General features: G+C 36.0%; 1 protein-coding gene across 4 annotated transcripts; it reads left to right on the top strand.

The window, feature by feature from the left end:
- Positions 1–376: 376 nt before the first annotated feature.
- Positions 377–23495, top strand: LOC132063976 (MADS-box protein SOC1-like). 4 transcript variants are annotated; one of them, XM_059456782.1, is made up of 8 exons: positions 377–501; positions 655–839; positions 22111–22195; positions 22300–22361; positions 22451–22550; positions 22636–22677; positions 22918–22959; positions 23064–23495. In XM_059456782.1, exons 2-8 carry the CDS (start codon positions 658–660, stop codon positions 23208–23210), a joined length of 660 nt encoding a protein of 219 aa, XP_059312765.1. In that variant the 5' UTR covers positions 377–501; positions 655–657; the 3' UTR covers positions 23211–23495. The 4 variants fall into 4 exon arrangements, with proteins under 4 accessions (XP_059312765.1, XP_059312764.1, XP_059312763.1 ...); XM_059456781.1 differs by having other exon boundaries at positions 396–545; XM_059456780.1 differs by having other exon boundaries at positions 402–839.
- The last annotated feature ends 1043 nt before the right edge of the window (positions 23496–24538 follow it).

Below are 24538 nucleotides of genomic sequence, written 5' to 3'. Positions count from 1 at the left end.
TACTAAAAGTACTATAAGTTGCAATTTTTCTCATATCAATATGATGAAAAAAATATATCTTAAAAATATTGATCAAAATGTATACGATTTGACTCCTTAGAAAGGAAATATGACGAGTATGTTAGATGGAACAAGTATAATTTTTTTTTTGTTTTAAAATAAAGATTGATATTAGTGTTAAAAGAAAAACTCATTTAGATTTTTACATTACCTCTGAATATAAATCTTTTTGGGTTATCTACATTTGTCATTGGAATAAATGACACAAACTAAATTAAGACATCGTATTGCGGTTTGCCTTTAGGACACTAAATTTGTTGAGCTGCCCTAATTGGCTTTGTCCCTTTCTTTCTTTTGATGATATACCATAAGAATGGGGCTGAGAAGTGAGTAAAACTTGTACCTTTTTCTCTTCCACATACATCACACATCAGATTTAGGACTTCCCTTTTTTAGCCTCATAACCTCCAAGCTAAAAGCTTCTGAGTTTTTGCCAATTTTGTAAATTTCTATAGCTAACCCTTCTAAATTTTATTCTCTTTTGGGTAAAATTATTTCTTCATCAACTCTCTCTCTTGCTTCATCAATTGGGTCAACTGTTCTTTATATTTTCCTCACTTCATCCATCTTTTTTTTTTTTTTTTTTTTTTTAAGGAGATGGTGAGGGGGAAAACTCAGATGAGGCGTATAGAAAACGCCACAAGCAGGCAAGTCACTTTCTCTAAGCGCAGAAATGGTTTGCTCAAGAAAGCTTTTGAACTTTCAGTTCTGTGTGATGCTGAGATTGGTTTGGTTATTTTTTCTCCAAGAGGCAAGCTCTATGAATTTGCTAACTCAAGGTAAGTACTTTATCTTTATTGCTTTAAATCATATGGTGTATTAATTTCAAGTTTTCATCTCATTTTACGTGCATATATGATCAGCCTTCATGTTAAAGATTGTATTTTTTATGTCAAGAAACTTCCACAAGTCCATCATCTTGATTGAGTTTGTATTTTCTTGCATATTTGCATCAGATCTCATCTTTGTACCTGGAAATAAAAATCAAGCAGCACAATTGATTTTATAAGTGATATAGTTTTACTCATATCTTTCCTTTCCTAAATCGATCCACTAGTAGGTAGTGGTACGGGAGTTTAATTCATTATGGAGGGATAGATGAATTGATGTACTTAAAATCAAACTTTTTTACTTCTTAGGGTGATGAATTAATGCTTAAAATTATCTTGAAGTTCAAAAATATTCAGGTAACTAATGACTTCTCTTATCATCTGTTATTTATTAAGAGATCCAATTGCTTCAACAAGCTTGGTACTGTCCATCCAGCAACTTAACCCTAGGCAAAAGAATCGTGTTGAGTGGCTTTTATGATCAGCACAAAATAAATATATACATTCAATTTTTCGTGTAAGTTTTGTTCACGTCATGCGATAACTAAAAAGGGAAATACTAATAATAATATAAATGTCTTAGGATCAGGTTTTCCTTGAGTTAAATCTGGTAATAATTAAGAAGACAACCTAAAGAGTATCACTTAGTACCTTATTTTGGGATATCAGTAGTTGAAGTAAAACTATGCCTCGTCACCCTATACGTGGTGTAAAGGTTAAATATTTTAGTTAAAAAGTACTGTTATCAATGTGGCTGTGGTTCGGATAAACTAAGCTAAGGGATATGCTTAACTGACAAAGTTAAAAGGAAACTGAGTTTATTGAGTTGTTTAGAGCTGTAAAGAGGCTATTTATGTGAACTTCAAAGCTAATTAAAACTACTGGGAGCCAGTTGTCAAGTTAGTAGTCCTTCATTTCATGCTCACTGTCTTAATTAGTGTCTTGTTTAGGAAGGCCATACTCTTGGTTGTTTCCTTTGTCACACACCTTGAGAATCTTTTGGGCAGAAATTACTATTTTGTACCAAGTTCAATCCAAAACAGCTTAGCAGTTCCCAAAATCGCAATGTGCCTTGTGAATATTAATTAGTCCTATTACGTATGATGTTTTTTAGCAACATTCGATCTTCATGTTCTTTATTCTTTTCTTCATTATTCTTTGGGTCAAGAAATCAACTCTGACAACAAGAAAATCCCTCCAAAGTCATGTTTGATCTATTACTACAAAGTACAAACATAGATGAACATCGAGTTTAACTCAACTTCAAAAGTTAGTTCATAAAATGAAGTTATCCTAAACCATAGAAAATGTAGACGTTAGTCCATTCCCTCAATCAATGTGGGATGCTCTAGTAGAAACAAATGTAGAAGCCCGAGGTAGTTCGTGTTAACTCACGTTCAGGAGAGAAGCCCTTCATCGAAAAATTATATTGTATATACAAGGTTAAAGTTAGTTTTTATGTATATGTAGTAGATATTGAATTCCTAACCTCCTTACTAAGAATCCTGACTCCGTCAATGCTCCCGGACAAATCTGTTTTGGTTGCTTTCATCTAGGTGATATTGAAATACTGTCATTTGCCAAACACTTTTTTCGTTTAGTCCACATTGTCACAAAAGAAACCTAACAAGATAGATGAGCTGTTCTCTTGAATGATCACTCATGAGTTGTTCTCTTCAATGATCACTCAACTAATGTACGTAATTAGCCAATCAAAGTCACTATCTTTTTTAATTTGTTTTTCAAAAGTTATCTAACTTTGCTTAATTAGCTTCCATGTTCATTTTAATCGGAAATACAACTTCCAGTACCTATTTAATGACGTGACAGTTATTAGTTTTAGAAAAAATATTCAAAAATTAAAATTAGTACTTGAATTTATTTAGAGCCCAACCCAACCCTAAAACCGATCCAATCCTTGACCCGAGACCCGATCCGGCTCTTCCAAGTAATTGAATCATGCTCAAAATTAGTAAAATACTTTGTATTAGGAATAAATGATGAATCTGGCAATTATTAACAGATTCAGCATTTGTTCCTTATTACAACCTAGATGCTTAGGAGGTGACCCCTCTCTTGGGCAAGATTGGCTTGCCTTTCCTGCCGGATGTTACCATGTAACTATCCTCTTTTTTTTTTTTTTTTTTTTTTTTCTTTTTTTTTGTAATCTTCTGTTTATAATATAATGAAAATTTAATTAAACGAATTAGTAAAATACTTCCTCGCAACCCATATTGAGGTGTCATTGGAACATTGTTGAATACATTTGGACCTTTATGCTTTAGATTCACGAATTTAATTTCAACAATAGGATCAGTACTATAATTACGTAAATGCTAAATGGGCGCCCAAACTTTTTTAGAGGGTCGGTTTAGGGATTGGGTCGATTTTAAGGTGGGTTGGGTTTTAAATAAATCCAGGTACTGATCTTTTAAAATATTTCCCCAAAAACTTATAACCATCACGTTATTAAATAAGTATCGAAAATTGTATTTCCGGCTCTTGGATTGCTTCTTGGCCAACGAGACTTTATCTTTATGCATAAACTTGTTATATACTGTATCATTTTTGTATATTGGATTCTTTTTTTTTTTTTTTTTTTTCCCTTTCAGAAATTGCCTCATTATTAACTAAAATTATGCATCAGATATGGACCACTGCCGCAACTCATTTTGTTCAATGTTGCTCAATGTACTTTTGAACTTTATATTATGTTGTGTGGAGTACCTCATATGTGAAAACCTTAGTACATCTATCCATCACCTAATACATAAACATTCTAATACATCACTCCACCACTTCGAATGGCACATTCCTTCATGTGTAAAAATGTGTAAAATAATGTGTTAAAACCTTTGAATCCTTATCTTTCCATTACAATAGTTTACTAAAGTGGAGCTTGAGATCCAGTTGAATAGTTTGTAATATGAAAGTGATTATTAATGAAAAAGTAAATAAAATTATGCTTACTCTAAAAGGCTTAAGCTTTTAGATGAGATGATCAAACATTTCAAATATGGTATTAGAGCACGCATATATGTCTTGAGTTCAAGTTTTATTGCCTCCTATTATTAAAAGGGAATTTTCACATTCTTGGCTCATGAAAAAAGAAAATTACGCCCTGATCACGTGAAGGGCGTGTCAAAGATAATATTTAAGTAATTAAAATTTTGAACTCTTTATAAGCTTACGCTTTTAGATGAGATAGCCACACAGTTTAATATTTTATGATTGGACAAGAAATTCTGGCGAGACAGTAAGACTAGTAGACTACTCCTTCAGCGAAGCGACTGATCTTGTTCTGGTATCATGTAATGTAGCGAAGTGATGGAAGAATTTTCCATGTATACTACTCAAAAAATCAATGTTTAAATACAAGAAAAGATGATTCTAACTAAGGAAGATAAATCCTATAACTCCCTAGTCCCTACAGATTTGATGTAATAAAATATGCAAGGAAATTACATTTAGATAGCTGTAGTAAATTAACAGCTTTGTTACATTCTCAGTCCTTTTATTTTTGTTTATAGGTTTCCATATTCTTCTTTCTTTTATCGGAAAATGATCGAAAATGCCCTTAAAGTATGCGAAATTCATCAAATTTTTCTCCGTTAATAGTTTGGCCTAAAGATGCCGTGCTATTATTAGTTTGGTAAAAAATGCTTCTATTGTTACTTAATTTGGAAAAAAATGCTCTTATTTCACACAGAACTTAACCGAATATACATAGAAGACTAATAAGGGCATATTTAGACCTACACGCATACAAAGGACATGGTTGGTCCAATTTAATTCCTAATTTTTATTCAATAACTTGTGAAGTTGCATTTATATGAAGCACCTTGACTAAATTGCAGTGAATTTTCTCACCACTTTAAGGTATCACCTAGAGCACACAATTGAGCCATTTTGTACAATTTAAATTAGAGATCTAGGTAAAGATATAACAACCATAATGTCATAAAATAAGAAAATTCATTACATTGATTCAAATCACAAAATATCTGTAAAATATCGTCGATGGAGTTACTGTTGACCCCTTTTTTTTCGTTTGAACTTAATCAATGATTATATTAGTAAATGCTTATCGTACTTCAATTCGGAAGATTAAGAAATAAAAATATTTCCCATTTTTTTTAGAAAAAAAGAGTTTTATCGTTATCTAATGAAAATTGATGACGAGGTAATTATGATCTTATATATATGACCTATATTATGAGATTAAAAAGTACATGACGTTATTTTATTTTAATTGATAAAACAATATTAAGAAGCAAAAAATATTACTTCTCACTTTTTATTAGTTATGTCACGACCCAAATAGCCGTGAGTGGCACCCACACTAATTCACCTACTGGCGAACCAATCCTCTTAACAAACCATCCAACGATTACCAATTACCTAGCCATTTTTAGACATATCAAGAATATAAACAAAGTAATAATCATTCAAACGTCTTGTCATGCCATAAATAAATAAAGGTGCGGAAGTCTAACTATTACAACACCAAAATCCGAAAGTCATCGTATAAGGACTCTAAAACATAACTGTCTAAAGAATGAACAACTGTCTGAAATAAACATAAATGTCTGAAGTGAAGTAGACATCTAAAATAAGAAAGATCTTCAGGCGGCCTGGCATGGATAGGAACTCACCCTCAAATCTGTCGGAAATTGGCCTCACACTAAATATGAGGTCTCGTAGATGCCTCTGGATCACAATCTGCACTTAAAAGAATGCAGCAAGGTAGTATCAGTACAAACACTATGTACCGGTAGATATCATAGGCAGACTAAGACTAGTATCATACATAAATCACAAAATCAATAAAATAACATATAGGCACAACAACACATAACCACAAGAAGTTATCAACAAGAATCATCCCACTGAATTAAGATAAGCCCACACAACCAACAATCAATAAAAGTAACTCAATCATGTAATCACCAACACAGCTGTATCTCACAAATTATCTCAACTATGTCACGTATATGTACACATATGCTAAATGGTAGTGTTTGGCCAAGTAGCCATGAGTCCGATGCAATGCAATAAATAATGAAAGTATCTCAACCGTGTACACACATGCTAAATGGTATTGTTTTCCCCATATAGTCATGACCTGCAGAGTACCCATGGTGTCCATGTACCACTCGCTCTGAAACTGACCTCGGATCACGAGCCCATAACTAAGCCACATCCTCACCCCCTTGTCAAATGTGCCTTTTCATATTTATAATATCTTTCTCATCGCAATGTATTTCCGTTCCACAATCAATTAAGGAATGTGAACAATCAATAAGTCAATATCAAGGAACACAAGTCACCATGTCACAAGTCATATCAAGACTCAAGAATCAATTCATCAATACCATGAGTAAGCGATTACTTCAAAGCAGCTGGGGCATTAGTAAGCCCGAAAGACATAACCAGAAACTCATAATGCCCATACCTGATCCGGAAAGCTGTCTTAGGAATACCTCTGCCCGAATTTTTAACTGATGATATCCTAATCTCAAGTCAATTTTCGAAAACACAGAACCCCCCTGAAGCTAGTCAAACAAGTCATCAATACAAAGGATGGGATATTTATTCCGGATGATGACTTTATTTAATTGGCGGTAATCAATGCACATCCGCATAGTCCCATCTTTCTTTTTCACAAACAGAACAGGAGCGCCATACGGGGAGACACTCGGACGGATGAAACCCTTACTAAGAAGATCCTGATGTTGTTTTTTAATTCCTTCAACTCTACTGGTGCCATCCGATATGGCGAGATGGAAATAGGGCAAGTTCCTTGCTCTAAGTCAATGCAAAAATAAATGTCACGGTCCGGTGGCATGCCCGAAAAATCTGCGGGAAACACCTTCGCAAACTCACGCACTACAGGAACTGACTTAATAGATGGACCGTCAACACTGGTGTCATAGATATGTGCCAAATAAGCCAAACACCACCTATCCACTAATTTCTTTGCAAGAATAAAGGAAATGATTTTCTTCGGTGAGGGACTAAAGTTACCCTTCCACTCAAGTCTAGGCACCCTGAGCATAGCTAAGGTGACTGTCTTGGCATGACAGTCTAGGATTGCGTGATAATGAGCTAGCCAACTCATACCCAGGATGACATCAAAGTCTATCATGTCTAAAATCACTAAGTCAACCCAGGTGCCAGACCCTGTAAGTGTGACAGTACAAGATCGAAAAACTCTATCTACAACCACATAATCTCCAACTGGAGTAGATATATATATAGGGGCATCAAGTAAATCACAGACCATATCAAGACCCATAGATAAATATGTAGACACATAAGAAAATATAAAACCCAGGTCAAACAATACAGAAGCCATCCGGTGACAGACTGAGATGTTACCTATAATAACTGCATCTGAGCCCTCAGCCTCTGTCTTGTCAGGAAAGGCATAACAATGAACCTGTCCGCCAGTAGCTTGCGAACCATCGCGATCAACCTATCCTGTCAGGGCTCCGCTCCTGCCTGGCTGATGTCCACCTCTACCAATCTGAAACCTGCCTCGATTAGGCTGGTTGCCATACCTGCCGTGTGAACGCCACGCCCAGACTGAGCGCAGTTACCCCCATAAGATCCTCTCTCTCTACCTGATGCTGGAGCTCTGGGAGCCTGAAACTGAGTACCCTGGCTGGGACAATTTCTCTTGAAATGCCCCGTATCACCGCACTCGAAGCATCCGCTGTCTAGTGTCGGGCGCTGAACAGAAACGGACGAAGGCGAGTAACCACCATAATCTGGGGCTCTGGTTTGCGAACCCCCTGGCTGACTGAAATAGTGCTGACTGGCACCCGATGGGCCCCCAGCTATAGCTTGTATGGCTGACTGAAAAGGGCGTCCCGAAAAGACCCAGGAACCCTGGCCTTTTGAGAAAGAGCCACTGAAACTACTATCCTTTCAGGCCTTCTTCTCTGCGTACTTATTATAACCGTCCTGCCTCACACCCTCAATGGTCCTAACGTGATCCACTACTTCCTGAAAGGAAGCACTTGTTGTTGCAAGCTGAAAAGCTGACAACTGAAGGGCGGTGTTCAATCCCTTCATAAATCTCCTAACCCCCTCTCCTCCTCAGTAGGCACAAGGTGGAGGGAATAATGAGACAACGAATGGAATCGAGCCTCATAAGCAGCTACAGACAAATTACCCTGCTCAATATTATTGAACTCATCAAGCCTGCAGTCCATCAAAGTATGAGGAGCATACTTGTCTAAGAACACATGATAAAACTGAGTCCATGTCAACAGAGGTGACCCCGCTGTCCTATACTCTACAAAAGCCCTCCACCATAACTTGGCATCACCCAAGAGCTAGAAGGTCACAAACTCCACACCATACTTCTCTACTGCCCCCATCTTATGGAGACTCTCATGACAGTCCATAATGAACTCGTAAGCATTCTCAACCTCAGTGCTGAAGAACTCTGGAGGCTTCATCTTAGTGAACCTCCAAAATAAATTATATGCTCATCCTCGATCAACACCGAACCTCCCACTGGTCTAGGAAATACCTCCAATCCGGAGCCTTATCCAAACGAGGAGCCACAGCTACAGCATGCTGTAACCCCAGAGCATGAACTTCGCTTGGAAACGGATCACCCACTCTGGCACCCTGAGCACCTGGAACAGCTGGTAACACACCTTCCTCTGTCAAACCATTTAGCAGGTTCAACACTCGGACCATCACATCTGACAACACTGAGGAGGAGCTATAGTATCTGGCTGAGCTGGTGCTGCTTCAATCTCTGTTGTCTCATCTGGAACTACCTGAGGCTCAGGGGACTAATGCGGTGCTGAGCAGCCATGGGTGCCCCGCCCCTGGCTGGTGCTGCTGCTCCCCTGCCTTTACCACGACCACGCCTTTTGTCCTGGCCTCCTCCACGAACTGTGGCCCCAGCGGCCGGCACAGGCGCCTCATTTGGTTCTGTCGCACGAGTCCTCACCATTTGTGAGAGAATAGAAAGAAAATTCAGATACCAATTTGAATCATCCAGATACCAATTGGAATCACGTAGCACGAAAGAAGAAGAAATTGAATTTTCCTAGTGTCCCATAGCCTCTCGAAGATAAGTACAAATGTCTCCGTACCGATCCGCAAGACTCTACTAGACATGTCCCATAGCGAGATCGACGAACCTAAAGCTCTGATACCAACTTTGTCATGACCCAATAGCCGTGAGTGGCACCCACACTAATTCACCTAGTGGCAAACCAATCCTCTTAACAAACCATCTAACGATTACCAATTACCTAGACATTTTTAGATGTATCAAGAATATAAACAAAGTAATAATCATTCAAACGTCTAGTCATGCCGTAAATAAATGAAAGTGCGGAAGTCTAGCTATTACAACCCCAAAATTCAAAAGTCATCATACAAGGACTCTAAAACATAACTGTCTAAAGAATGAACAACTGTCTGAAATAAACATAAATGTCTGAAGTGAAGTAGACATCTAAAATAGGAAAGATCTTCAGGCGGCCTGGCATGGATAGGAGCTCACCCTCGAATCTGTCGGAAACTAGCCTCATGCTAAATATGAGGTCTCGTAAATGTATCTGGATCACAATCTGCACTCAAAAGAATGCAGCAAGGTAGTATCAGTACAAACACTATGTACCGGTACGTATTATAGCCGACTAAGATTAGTATCATACATAAATTACGAAATCAATAAAATAACATATATGCACAACAACACATAACCACAAGAAGTTATCAACAAGAATCATCCCACTGAATTAAGATAAGCCCACACAAGCAACAATCAATAAAAGTAACTCAATCATGTAATCACCAACATAAATGGTAGTGTATCTCACGAATTATCTCAACTATGTCATATATATGTATACACATGCTAAATGGTAGTGTTTGGGCAAGTAGCCATGAGTCCGATGCAATGCAATAAATAATGAAAGTATCTCAACCGTGTACACACATGCTAAATGGTATTGTTTTTCCCAGATAGTCATGACCTGCAGGGGACCCATAGTGTCCATGTACCACTCGCTCCGAAACTGACCTCGGATCACGAGCCCATAACTAGGCACATCCTCACCCCCTTGTCAAATATGCCTTTTCATATTTATAATATCTTTCTTATCACAATGTATTTCCATTCCACAATCAATTAAGGAATGTGAACAATCAATAAATCAATATCAAGGAACACAAGTCACCATGTCACAAGTCATATCAAGACTCAAGAATCAATTCATCAATATCATGAGTAAGCGATTACTTCAAGTCAACAAGAAGAATATTCATTAACTCCTTCTTTACCATATCATAATAGTTAATCACATAATCAATCAATCAATTATCAAATAAGGGAATTTCCAACCACACTTTATGTCCGAAGCCCTAATCATGCTTTTTCTATCCATTTCATAACATATGCAATCAACTAATCAAAGTCTAACTCAAGTAGACCGTAACCTACCTCAAAGCAGATTTGAGACAATGTAATTACTCCGCGATAGCTTTCCCATTTCGCAAAGCTTCCGAATGTTCAAAGTCTAGAAATATAGCGCTACATGAGTATTCGAATCATCTATTCAATCAATACAATAATTTTGGGAAAACAACCCAACTACTTCTACCCTTTTTAAATGGGTGAACTATAACTAAGTGTGAATTCATCATAATATCAACCCCAATAATCATATTCTATCCGCTCATAGGTTTTCTAATCATTCCAACCCTTTTACAAGCAGTTTTTATGCCAAAGTTATCATCTTTATGAAACCCTAAGTCTCAATACATCATTCCCATCATGTAATAATCAATTCTCATCCTAGGAAGTGATAATCTATACTTCTAGATGATTAAACAACAATAACGCATTCATTAATCAAGGGTTTCTTAAGTTCCAGGGTTTTAGCCCTTCCATTCACCATTTACGGACCTTTAACTAATCATGGAATCTAACATGATGATGGAATGAACAAAGTCTAAGGGTTGAGACTTACTTTTCAAGAGTATTTTAGCCCTAGCCTTAGAATTTCGCCACAGGAGTTCTTGAAGACTATTTTAGAGTTGTGGTAGGAATGTGTTCGGAAAGGATATAAAACACGATTTCTGCCTCCCGTTGACCAATGCAGCTGTCAAAATCTCATTGCAGCGGTCTCGCTATAGCGGGAACCCTCCCGCTATGGCGGACCTCATTAATCCCCGGCTCACCATAGCGACGAGCCTATCATTGCTATGACGGACCCGCTACAGCGGTACCGTACCCGCTGTAGCGGTCCATTTTGACCAGTAGCTCAGTTTTTCCACCAGTTTTTCACCCAAAGATCCCAACACCAATCTGAGGCCCTGCAGACGCAAACAACACATGCACATATACATAAAAACACGGTACGAACTCACCCGCGGCCTCGAAAATTCCCAACGGAAGTCTAGTTCCCCCCCCCCCCCCCAAAAAAAACCCACACACACACAACCTAGCGGGTTGTTACAAGTTAAAGAGAGAGTTAAAAGGAAAAGAAACAAGAAAAGGGGTCTATTATTTTTATCAGGAATAGTATGTGCATATGTGATGCCTTAAATTGGTGAGAGAATTTCCTAGAATTTAACCAAGTTGCTTAACAAATGATATTTCACAAGTTGTGGAATAATTGCAGTTAGCAATTAAATTGGATCAAATATGCCTTCAATGTATGCGTGTAGCTCCAAATATGTCGTTATTGTTTTTCAGTTATGTTCGGTTAAGTTTTTGTGAAATAAAGGCAATTTTACCCAATTAAGTAACAATAGGAGCATTTTTTAGCCAAACTATTAACGACATGGGGTATTTCTGGGCCAAACTATTAACCGAGGACAACTTTAATAAAATTTGCATATTTTAAGGACATTTTTGACCCTTTTTCATTCTTTTAAGTCAACTATCTTTTGGTCAATTTATCATTTTGTTGTTGTAGATTCCTTCTTTAATATGTACTACAAATTGAAAAGCTTCCTCAGCCCCCCCCCCCCCCCCCCCCTCTTCTAAACCTCCTTCCTCACATGCAAGTGCTTTCCTCATATCATTTCATACTAATGTGACAATCCCTTTACATTTGAAATGCAAATTAAATAAGTTATGAGGAAGATCAGGACCACATACACTTAATTAAAGATGCAGTTTTAATTTTATTGAGATATATAGAAGTAAGAGATATGGATATTCAGACCAAAAAAAAAAAAAAAAAAAAACACTTCAGAAGATAAACTGCTAGAATAGTTTATAATTTGTGCCAATGTTATATGCATACTAAGTTTAGCTTACATACATATAATGCTCTTCACTTTAGAGTTATATAATTGTTTCACATGAAATTGTGAAAAAACATTCAAACAGGATTATAAAGTAGGTTTCCAGCTATTCCACCCTTGTTTTGGATTGGATGTTTAAATTATTTGCATGATATTTGAGTCGATACACTCAAGGGTGTGGGCCTAGTGGTCAATGAAGTGGGTAGAGAACTATAAGGTCAGAGACACAATCAGTAGGTAATTTCTTCAAAACGAAAGAATTTTCTATTGAATGGAAGATGATTTTACATCAACAAGTAAATGAAAAAAGAAATTATTTAGTACTTATTTCGATACTAATTCAAATTGTGTTGATGTGTCATAAGAAGGATAGCTATACTGATTTGGTGTACTTTAAAGAACCCGCAAATATCGGAAAAACAACAATTATTGCTAACCAAGGGAATAGTAATATAGAGAAGACAAAATTGTTTCAAGCACCGACAGAATCGAAAGCGCCCCTCCTTTCAAAAATTGAGTTATATTATTGTCTTACAAGGGTTATGCGAGGATTTCCAAAGAGATCTATTATTAAGGTCTTAAGCTACTCAATGATTAGCTTAATGTTTTTTGGTATTATTTCAATTTCACCTTTGAGTGTTGAGTGTTCATATTTCTTAAGTAACAACTAATTGTCGACATTATGCATAATCCTAACATTATCATTGATTTTTTCCTCACTCTTTTCTCTAATATTTGATTCACTATTCATGTCTGAGTGAGCTTTAAGTAGACTTGATAGTCCACTTGCCTAGTTTTGTATTCCAAGTTGCATTTCATTTTTTATTTTTTGAGAAGGCAAGTTGAGTTTCATTTTATTTTATGATTGTTTTAGTTAATCTTTTGATATAAGAAAGAGGGATTGCACTGATCCGATTGAAAAGATTAACATATTCTTCTGTGGATATAAGTGCAAAGATCTTTTTTCACCTTATTAGTGAGTTTTAACATATGATAACATATTAGTTATTATTTTTACCATATTAATGCTTATCAAAAGAGTTACTTGTAATTGCTACTTAATAAGTGAACTGATCATATAAACTTTTCGATGCATAACATTTCAAATTTAAAGTCATCTTCATTTTGAAGACTCAATTTTGATTAGCTATTTTATTTTAATAGTGAACTTATTGTGCTTCACGCGATATTCAAATACTAAAAATAACAAAAATAGACTATATACACTTAATTGTACACAATCTCCATTCTCTTACACCATCTCTAATCTATTTATTTTCTTTGCATAAAGTGTTTATAAGTTACTCTATAATAAATTGAAGTAAATAGATATCTCTTCTACTTTCGTCTTCTTTAGATTTCCAAAGTAAAATGACCTTTATAACATCCCTATATATACTTCATTATTTATTTCTTGCTCCTTATTCTAAAATTGTTTCTGGTTCTTTTTTTTTTCTTGCTCTTTTCCCCTTCTTCCCACTCCTCCTTGGCCACTACTTGATGAAACAATTTTTCACCAAAGAGGTCAAATTCAAAAAGAAAGAAAATAGCAAAGTAGGACATGAAAATTATACAATTATGTCTTTCATAAACATCAAAGAAAAAGCGACTTTAATATAATCTCAAGACATGTAATGAAATTCTACCTTCTTTTTATTCTTTAGTGTTTCCCAATTTGTTCTACACATATATGGATTTCTTCTAAATGAAATGCTCGCATTGAGCCGCTAAGCTCATTTCTGAAACTTGGTCAACCGATTCTTGTCTTGGTTTCTTCAAATTTTCTTTATGTGTTTGTAAAGAACTTTTGAGTTCTTCTATAGTCAAGCTATTCAAGTCCTTGGAATGACAACAACGTAATTGAGCTCTAAATCTAGGGATCATAGTTATTTTACAACGATCCTATCATCATTCAATTCTTCACCACATCTCTTTATTTGATTGACAACTGTCAAAACTCTTGAAATATAATTCAAAACTGATTCGAATTTGTTCATTCGCAGCAATTCAAACTCTCCTCCTAAGGTTCGGAGATGAACCTTTTTGCCTTTGTCTAAACCTTTAAAGGAAGTTTGAAGAATATCCTATGCTTGGTAGGAGGTGGTTGCATTTGCAACCTTCTTGAACACCTTTTCATCCAAACTTTGATGTATAAGAGTGAGCGCCTTTTGCTCTTTCTTCTTTGTGGCTGCAGTGACATCATTCACTTCATTAACTCCGTTCTCCACCAGTTCCAAAACATCACAGCATCAATTTTCATAATTTTCTTTAGCGATTATCGAAACATGAAATGGAGTTTCATTAGCATTAATTAGTAATATTTTCTCTACGTTTAGTTGTCTTCCAAACACACCGACTTTGATACCAAGTGTTAGAAAATTTGAGAGAGGAAGACATCAAAATCACACACTCAAAAGACCTCACTAGAAGGGCATTGGAGGAAGGAGTGTTCTTTCACTATTTGGTTTGCATAAAATGACTAGCATACATAGGTATTTAGAGGTGAACTACACCATGTATCTACACTAGTGTACATGTATCTTCATTAATTTAGTCTACACTTCACCTCTTCCAAAGGACATGAATAACACCACTAGACTATGCTTCTTCTAAAGCACATTAACAAAACCATACTCTAATACATGCATTTCAAAAGTCAAGATACTTATTAATACTCTAGTGATCATGAAGTAAATTAAAAAACATGTGAATAAGTTTAATACTCCCTCTGTTTCAATTTGTTTGAACCTATTTCCTTTTTAGTCCGTGCCAAAATGAATGACCTCTTTCCTAATTTGGAAACAAATTCACTTTATGAATTTCCCCACACAAATTTTCAAAACTTATTTTGAACCACAAGTTTCAAAAGTCTTCTCTCTTTCTTAAATGTCGTGCCCAGTCAAATGGGTTCATATAAATTGAAACGGAGGGAGTATTTCAAAATCCCCCCTTAAACTTGATTCATTACTCCAAGAGTCATTCTTAGCTTTTACGAAATATCAATCTTCAACGGCTTGGTGAAAATGTTGACAACTTGATTTTGCGATTTCACGAAGTCTAGCTCCGCTTCCTTCTTCGATATGCAATCCCTAATAAAATGGTACTTAGTATCAATATGGTTGCTCCTTTCATGAAACACTGAGTTCTTGGTCAATGTAATAGCCGATATGTTACCGACACAAATCTTAGTTGCTTCTTCTTGGGGTTGGTAAAGTTTTTCCAACAAGTTCCTTAGCCAAATTGCAAGGCAAGTACAAGAAGAAGCTGTCACACACTCTGCTTCACAAGTTGATAAAGTCACAATCGTTTGCTTCTTAAAATTTCACGCAAACACATAAATCTAGTAGTACTTTTTTTTTTCTTTTTTTATCATCAACATCACTAGCCTAATCACTATCGTAATAGCCAACAAGCTTGAAACCTTTAGAAGATGAACAAAAAGTGTCATATTCAACGGTACCTTTGATGCACCGAAGTATTCTTTTGGCTAATTTTCATGAGAAGTCATTTGAGTGTTAATAAAATGACTCACAAGTCCAACACCAAAAAGAATATCGAGTCTCATACAAATTAAATATCTCAAGCTTTCAACAAGACTCTTGAAATGTGTGGAATTAATCTTGTCTCTATATCCATACTTGAAAAATTACCTTCACATTCCACGGGGTGCTAACAAACTTGCAATTCTCCATCTCAAGTTTCTTTAGAATCTCCTTTGCATATTTTTCTTGAGTAATAAAAATTTCATCTTTCCTTTGTAATGTAAAAATAGTACGACATTTAAGCCAATGTTCATCATCCCAAATGTTCTTGTCATTGCTCCCTTGAATTATTCAAACATCTTTGGATTATTTTCTGTCAAGATAAAATTATCCACATACAAACAAACAAAGATATGTCGCCTTTATTGTTAACTTTTAGATAAAGTGCATGTTGAGTGTTTGGAAGTATTTGTCAATTCTATAATTCCAAGCTTGTAGAGTTTGCTTCAAGTTATAAAGAGCCTTTTTAATGTCAAGAGTTTAACTTCATGTCGTTCACCCTTATTACCCAAAGGTTGATCGATGTAGACTTCTTCCTCCAAAACTCCATTTAAGAAAGCTGACTTCACATCCACGTGATGAATCTTCTATTGATTTTGGGCTGACAAGGAAATTATCAAACAGATTGTTATCAATCGAGCTACTGAAGCAAAAACTTCATCATAGTAATACTGGCCTTTTGTTTGTACCCCTTAACTACCAATCTTGCTTTGTACCTCTCCACTTTTTGTTTTTAGAATTTTCTTTAGCTTGTTAACTCATTTGACTTCAATATTGCTTTGTTTTGTGGAAGTGTAATCAGCTCTCATGTATCATTCTTCTTGATTGTCTTGATTTTGTCGTCCATAACATATCTCCATTTTAATTTTTTGGCAGCATCTTCATAACTTAGAGGCTCACTATCCACTAACAAACAAAAATGAGTTAAAAAGCACTTAAATTTTCTATTAACTCTTCGGTGCATCATAAAATTCACGAAGACTTATAATCTTTCTAGGTACTCTGCTTGAACTTAATTCCCCAACTTCTTGAACTCCCGGTGAAGGTATTGTAGGTTGTGTAGTAGGCTACTCCACTACTTCTTCATCATCTTCCTTATCATAAAATGGACTAAAGTAGTAATTTTCTTTAATTTTTCATTCTCACACACGACCTTCATCAAATTTAACATCTCCTATGATAACTTCATCATTTCTTGTGTTATAAAGCTTATTACCCTTTAGAACTTTGATCCTAACTAATAAAAACACACATCTCACTTTTGCCATCAAGCTTAGATCTCTTCTCATCTGGTACATACATATAAGCAATGCTTTCAGATGCTCGTAAGTGAGCAATTTTTTTGTTTAAACCACTCCGAGCGTCTTGCCGTATTTTCTCACGAACACTTCTGATGTGAAATTGATTTGATAAATACACCACACAAGCAATTGCTTCAGCCTAAAGTTTCTTAGGCATATTTTTGCTCTTCAACATACCTTTTGCCATGTTTAGAATAGTGCAATTCTTTCTTTCAACGACATCATTTGTTTGAGGTGATCTTGAATCAGTCAAAGAATGATGAATTTCATCCTTCCTACAAAAAAACTTGAGTTCATTTGAAGTGTATTATCCACTATTATCGAACCGACATGAAATTTCTTAAGGTTTCAAAACAACTCAGGTTTTTTTTTTTTTTTTTTAAAAAAAAAATCCAAGTTTTTTGAGAAAAATCATTAATGAGGAGAAGAAAATAATTACTTCTACCAAGTGATGACGGATTGATTGGTCCACATACATTGTGAATCAATTCCAAAGGCTATCGTGCTCTTGTCAAAGACTCTTTAGCAAAGCTTTTCCTTGCTAGCTTTCGGAAGAGACATCTTTCACCAAGTTGATTAAGATGATCGATAGTTGGCAACCTTTTCACTAACCTTAGACTATGAAAATTTAAATGACCAAATCTTATTTGCCAAAATCAAGATGAATCTTTGACATGTGGATATAAGTAACTCGGCACATCAATTTGAAGATTCAAAACAAACATTTTATTTTAATCATTGGAACCTTGGCTAATCTCTTATTTTTCATCTTTCATAATCAACTTTTTATCTTTCAAAAGAATGTTATATTTTTTGTCCAAAAGTTTTTCCAAACTCAAATATTACTTTTCATCTCGAGTACATACAAGACATTAGAAATTAATTGATGACTTTTATCTTTCGAATTAAAACCGCACATTTTCCTCTTATTGCAACTCGCAATGAGTCCCCAAAAGTGATACTTCCACAAAAATGTTGCATCAAAATCAATGTACCACTGGTTTGTTTCTTCACTTTCTTCTCCTTTGGATGTAAGAAGTAAAGTGCAATTTTCATCTCCATAAAATTATTTTTCTGCTCCACATTATTTTTACACTTCCCAAAAAAATAACTAAATTTTGTGACAAGTATAACGTTCAGTATTTGACTTATTATATCTTCCTTGATATGGCCTTCATCCTCTACCTCTTCCACGACCTCTTCCTTGGTTGGACTGTTACTTTTTTACTTTATTTGTTTGTGGTTGATTACCACCTCTTCCGTCCACAATGTCTTTGTTGAGAGCCTCACCATTCATCTTTCTCCTTCAAAGAAAGCTTTGCTTGCAAAACTTGTTCAACCATTTCTTGTCTCAATTACTTCAATTTTTCGTCATGAGCTTGAAAGAACCCATGAACTCTTCTATGGTTATGGTGTCACAGTTCTTGGACTCTTCAATGACAACCACAACATAACAAAATTCATGACTGTTGAAGTGTAATTCGAAATTGATTTGGATTCCTTCATTTACAATGATTCAAACTCTCCTCTTATGGTTTGGAGACGAACCTTTTCATGTTGTCCAAACCTCTAATGGTTGGAAGAATATCTCATATTTGCTTGGAGGTGGTTGCATATGCAACCTCCTCGAACACCTTTTCATCCAAACTTTGATGTATGAGATTAAGCCCCTTCACGACCTTTCTTCTTTGTAGCAACGACATCTTTCGTTTCATTAACTCCGTTTTCCACCAGTTTCCAAACATCTTAGGCACCAAGCGGGGCCTTCATTCGAATGTACCAATTTTCATACTTTTGTTTAGTCAGCATCGGAACTTAAAATGGAGTTTCATTAGTGTTAGTCAAACTCTACATTCAGTTATCTCCCAAGCACACCAGCTCTGATACCAAATGTTAGAAAATTTTAGAGAGGAAGACAACAATATCACACACTTAAAGGACCTCACAAGAAGAGAAGTGAGGATGGATAGTTTTTCACTACTTCGCTTGCATGAAATGACTAGCATACATGGGTGTTTATAAGTCTACACCATGTATCTAGACTAGTATACATGTATCTTCATTATTTTATTCTATACTTCAGCTCTTCCAAAGTACATGAACAAATCCATACTCTAATACATATATTTCAAAAATTAAAATACTTAAGTAATTAAAACACTAGTTCGTAAATTAAATTAAATAAAATTTGAACAAGTTTAATATTTCAAAGATCTGTACATAATCTTATAGAGACTAGTTTGGCCATGAGAATTATTCACTTTTTTCCGGAGCTTTTTTTTCAATTTATTTGAATCAATGTTTGGCCATGAAAATTTCAAATGCAACTTTTGGAAAACACCCAAAATCATGTTTTCACTTATTTCACTTTTAGTACATTCAAACGATCAAATATTTTTTTTGCAAAAACTATAATAAAACACAAGTCCAACTTCAAAAATTCCAAACAAAAGTGAAAATATTTGGTTTGTATGGCCAAACACCTACCAAGTATCTTCATGTGTGTATGCGAACTCATCCCACGGGCATCTCACATGTATATATTTCAAAATATCCCCATCGTGAGGTGATGCACAAAGTGCAATCAAATTCGAACTAACAGATCTAGAAGTTGGGAACTTGAAGAACTGTAAGCTAAGTTCAGGGTTCAACCGAGATATTTAGCTAGAGAGAGGAATATTGAGAGAGTTATGAGAAAATGTATATTCATTGATGTTTGATTGTATGAGTTACAAGGTATTTATAAAGTGAATCTAATCAATTACACAGCTGTCAACTGCTATGCTAACCTGTAACTGATTTCTGGACTTGTAACTGACTTTGGGACTTTAACTAACTTTGCCACATTAGCTAATTAACTAATACAACTAATAAAATGCTAATTCAGCTACTACATTTCATAACAACAGCTACTACATCTCATAACATTGCATCATGAGGAGGAGCAAAATCTGTGGCACAGCATTAATCTTGAATTGTGTTTTTGGAATTAATATATTTGCATGCCAAACTAAATGGTGCTCTTGATTCTGTCTCCACAGTCATTTTGCATAAGAGGTTTTTGCTTTGTAGCCATATATTATGGTTCAAATCCTTCAAAAATGCAGTCAGGACTCAGGATCCTCCAAAAGGATACTGGTGTGACAGCAGTTTTTAAAGATCATAGGCCATAAGTTCCTTATCCCTAGTCCATGCACCCTCATTTTCCCTTTAATTGGAAGAATTTCCTGTATAACTCTCTCCTCACTGTAGAAAGTTCCTTCTACTAGCCGCTATCCATATGTCCATTCTTGTCACCAAAGGAAATAGGGATATCTTATCGGTTGCATTGGTTGATTGTCTGACAAACAATTAATGAGTATCAACTTGCTATCCAAGGATAGATATTGTTTCTTCTTAAGTTGCAAGTGTCTTCTTGAACGTCTAAGCCAGAGTCTGCTGCATGAGTAACGAAATAGAAGAAAAGTACCAATTCTGCAACTAAGGATCTCAGCCAATATTTACAGCAATGGACACACCAACAATCCTAAGCTCAAGAGGTTGATAGGGGACACTGTTCAAATCACTTCTCAAGCGGATGTTCAGATTTTACATTGGTTTAGAGAAGCAACTCAAGTGGCCAACTACCTTGCGAACTTGCATCTCAAAGTAGAAAAAGAACCTTCTTTACCTCTTTAATCAGTTTCCTAGAGAGGTGAAGGGACTAGTTCAACTTGATAGATGGCAGCTGCCAAGTATTAGAAGGAGATTCAACAAAGCTAATTTTTTTGTTAGTTGAACTTGCTCTTAGTATAGTAGCAAGGAAACCAGTATAGTAGAATCTCTTTCTTTTCTGGAAAAGATTGATTTGTTCAATCGTTTTTTTGGAGGACAGGTCCATGTTCCCCTTCAATGTTGTAAGTTTTTGTGGAATATATAGACATGGTAGGGGTCAAGCCAAACCTTCCATAATGAAAGGCAATGCCCCAGGTTACTGGCTTGAATGGGGAAAAAAATGCTCCATGGAAGGCTCTAAAGGCTGACAAAGACGCCGAGAAGGACCTGGTACCCCACCCTGGAGGTCTTCAAGGCATGCTGGATTTAGGCGACGGGAGGTTCTAAAGAGCGCCATGGCGGCCAGTCCACGGCCACTGACTTAAGGAATGCCACAAACGAGTTTAGGGGTTCTTGAAGATTCCTTAAATAGGAGGGGGACTCCCCATTTTTAAACGATCTAGTCAGCAAGTCCAACTAGAAAGGTGAGTGTACTACTGAGGTGTTTCAAGTGTGTAGCGAATCTAGTGAGTCTTGTGTTAAATAGTTGTAAATCGAAACACACTTGCTTCTCCACACCTTGGAAACTTCTCTACTAGATATATTGTCATCTTGCACCTAAGGGTGCGGCTTAGTAGTCAATGAAGTGGGTTGAGCACCATGAGGTGTCAGGTTCGATTCCCAGCAGAGACGAAACACTAGGTGATTTCTTCCCATCTGTTCTAGCCTTGGTGGACAGAGTTATCTGGTATCTGGTGGGAGGTGGCATGTATCCCGTGAAATTAGTCGAGGTGCGCGCAAGCTGGAACGGATACCACACTTATCAAAAAAAATATGTATTGCCATCTTCACACAAACATAGCGAGCTTGTTATGGGTGTTGACGATTGCGAGAGTCAAGCCACACTTTTGAGTAACCTAGCGTTTATCAAGGGGATACTCTTGCTAGGTGATGCTATAACGAGTCTAGGCCAATGACACTAAGCTGCTGTAAACGTTTGGAGCATGATGATTCAACCTGTTCTACTAATCTTTTTCATCCTCCTCTCCGCTGATAAAGCAAAGGAAGCAAAAAAAAAAAAAAGTGCATAGCTTAAGACATGATAATTATCTATTGTACCAAGGGTATTGTTGTATTCCATTGTTATGGCAACATGTGATATTGTCCTTCCTAGTTATGAAAGATGTTCCAATTTTAACCCACTCTCAACTACTTGAAGAGTTCCAGAGTTGCTTATGTTCTTATTAGAATAGTTTGTCATTCAAAGTTCGGTTTTGCTATTTGCTGCTGTTCAAAAGAAAGGGGAAAAGACTAACATGAAGGATTTTGCAGCATGCACGATATAATGGAGCGTTATAAGAGGCATACTAAAGACAGAATTCAACCTGAAAACGAAACTGTGGCACAGAATCTGCAGGTAGAGCCTTGGTTTTGTGTTTCCTCTTTGGGATGAATTGGAAAGCAATTAGTTTCTTGCAAACAATTGGGTAAAGTCTTACTGTAGCTTATACAACAATGCAGTATTTGCAGCATGAGGCAGCAAGTTTAATGAAGAAGATAGAGCTTCTTGAAACATCAAAAAGGTTCAAATAAACCTTACTCCGAAAGTTGTTTCACTGTCATTTGTCTCCCTTTCCTTTGAGAAAGCCTTCCAAAACAAATGAAATTTCAGGAAACTCTTGGGAGAAGGTCTGCATTCCTGTACCCTTCAAGAACTACAACAGATAGAAAAACAGTTGGAACGGAGTGTCAGCACCATCCGGGCACGAAAGGTTACTTGATTAAAGACCAGGAAATGATTTGTTCATCTTATGAAGTCTTGGGACCTTGACATTTATCTTTTCTTGTTCTTTTCAGATTCAAGTTTTCAAGGAACAGGTTCAGCGACTAAAAGAAAAGGTAAGGCCACATTGACTGATTTATTTTGAGCTTCAATTCCTATAAAGGTACACAATAATATGAGTTACAAAGCATGAATAATGCAATCATTTAAACAGTGAATTCAAGATAACTAGGATTGCAAAGTCTAAACAACCTATCTATAGGCATGACTTTGTCGAATAGTCAATGTCTCTATCCGAGAATTTCTAACTGCTTTACTACTTGTTTGCTTAATGTTTTCCTTTCTAACAAATCCAGGAGAAAATCCTTGATGCTGAAAATGCAATGCTGAGGGAGAAGGTATACTATCTTTTCCTTAGAGCAACCTTAGTATAGTCTTCTTTGTCTTCTTTTTTTCCAACTCGTCGACTCTAATTTATAATTGTCTGGTGCCTATGTTATAGTTTGGTGGCTTTCAACAGAGACAAACACCAAGTGGGGAGAAGGAAGGAGAAGCTCTTTGTACAGAGAGTAGCGAAAAATCAGATGTGGAGACTGAATTGTTTATAGGACCACCAGAGTGCAGAATAAGGCATCCATTACAGAATTGACCGGTTAAACATATTCTGCCCTATCTGCATTTAAGGGTGTATAATCAATTGTCAAATAGTCGTTATGCTAAATAAATGTGCATTTGAGCAAGCAAACTAATTAGGCTTATGTCTCTTTGGCGCATCTGATGGAACTTATATTTCCTTTGACACTCTTAGTAATGAACTCCTCTATTTATGATGTTAAGCACCTGCTTGCTGCTTTCATATTTGTAGGACAGCTATAACAACACTTAACAATATTCTAATAGTTGTTTATGGTATATATCAGGAAAATCTTAAGCATCATGGCTATTGACTTTCCTGCTTGCCTCTTGTTCATTTTGTTATAATATTGCTTAATATCAAATACATCAAAACCATATAAATCAGTCAACTTTCTGGACATGTACTAGAGTGTGTGTACAACTTGTTTAGATCATGAGCTGGTACAAAAGCAAGAAAACGACTTAATGAGGAGGTTAGGTTAATCCCCTTGCCTCTAACTTTAACTCAATTTCCTTGAAATTCCTGCAAAAATATATGTTCCCTGCCAGCTTCATTCTGGAAACAGAATAGCGAAACCACTAGTCAAGACAAATCTTTCACGTATATGATTTGTGGTAACAATATAAGAAGTGAAGCTCTCAAAGTATTACACCTACTAGTATTGATTTTCAGCCCAAGTTGCAAATGATACTTACTGTTAGTAAATGCAGCCCACTCCCCCTTCAGTTACCAGCAAAAGCTTAAGACTTGGGTGGAAAAGATAGTCATATAATAATGCATAAACATTAGTAAAAGTTGATTTGATTACTACTTTCACTGAACCCCCACACCTCCATAGCCAATTGGTTGAAAGTAACGTGTCTCACCAACTGAAACCAACACCTTTTGTTTTAAGGGAAAAGGTATTTAAGACATTTTTCATACAATTATTTACCTTCTGAAGGAGATTTGTCCAGCCGTGCGAACAAAAGAAAAGATACATGACGAAGGGACACATTACCGATCTAAAGTAGTACAGTAATAGATACTCTATAAGATATGTTTCGAATTGTTTGATGAAAATGATCCAATTATTGCTTAACATAAACTTCATAAAATCTGGTTGGCTTAAAATAAAATATTTATACTAATAGCCTATTTGGCCAAGTTCCTAACCCTAATATGTTTTCCGTAATTTATTAAGTATCTCAAAAGCAATTCCCTTCCCCAAAATTGGCGTTAATTAAATCCTAAATTATGAGCTTACTTATTAAGAAATTCATAGCTTTCATGAGATCCCCTACCAAATGAAAAGGAAGTCGCAAGTATAATTTAAGAGTTAGAATTTTCGGCCCCGAATT

The sequence above is a fragment of the Lycium ferocissimum genome, chromosome 7 (genome assembly GCF_029784015.1).
Source record: "Lycium ferocissimum isolate CSIRO_LF1 chromosome 7, AGI_CSIRO_Lferr_CH_V1, whole genome shotgun sequence".
NCBI classification, from domain to species: Eukaryota; Viridiplantae; Streptophyta; class Magnoliopsida; order Solanales; family Solanaceae; genus Lycium; species Lycium ferocissimum.
The sequence above is the reverse complement of the archived record's forward strand: the minus strand, read 5'-3'. Positions and strand labels throughout refer to the sequence as shown.

What these genes read in the sequence shown, in the direction of transcription:
- LOC132063976 (XM_059456782.1), top strand. Translation starts at nt 658, where the DNA reads ATGGTGAGGGGGAAAACTCAGATGAGGCGTATAGAAAACGCCACAAGC. An exon ending in CTGTGGCACAGAATCTGCAG is followed by an intron (nt 22,196 to 22,299) that starts GTAGAGCCTTGG and finishes ACAACAATGCAG; the next exon opens with TATTTGCAGCATGAGGCAGC. An exon ending in CTTCTTGAAACATCAAAAAG is followed by an intron (nt 22,362 to 22,450) that starts GTTCAAATAAAC and finishes ATGAAATTTCAG; the next exon opens with GAAACTCTTGGGAGAAGGTC.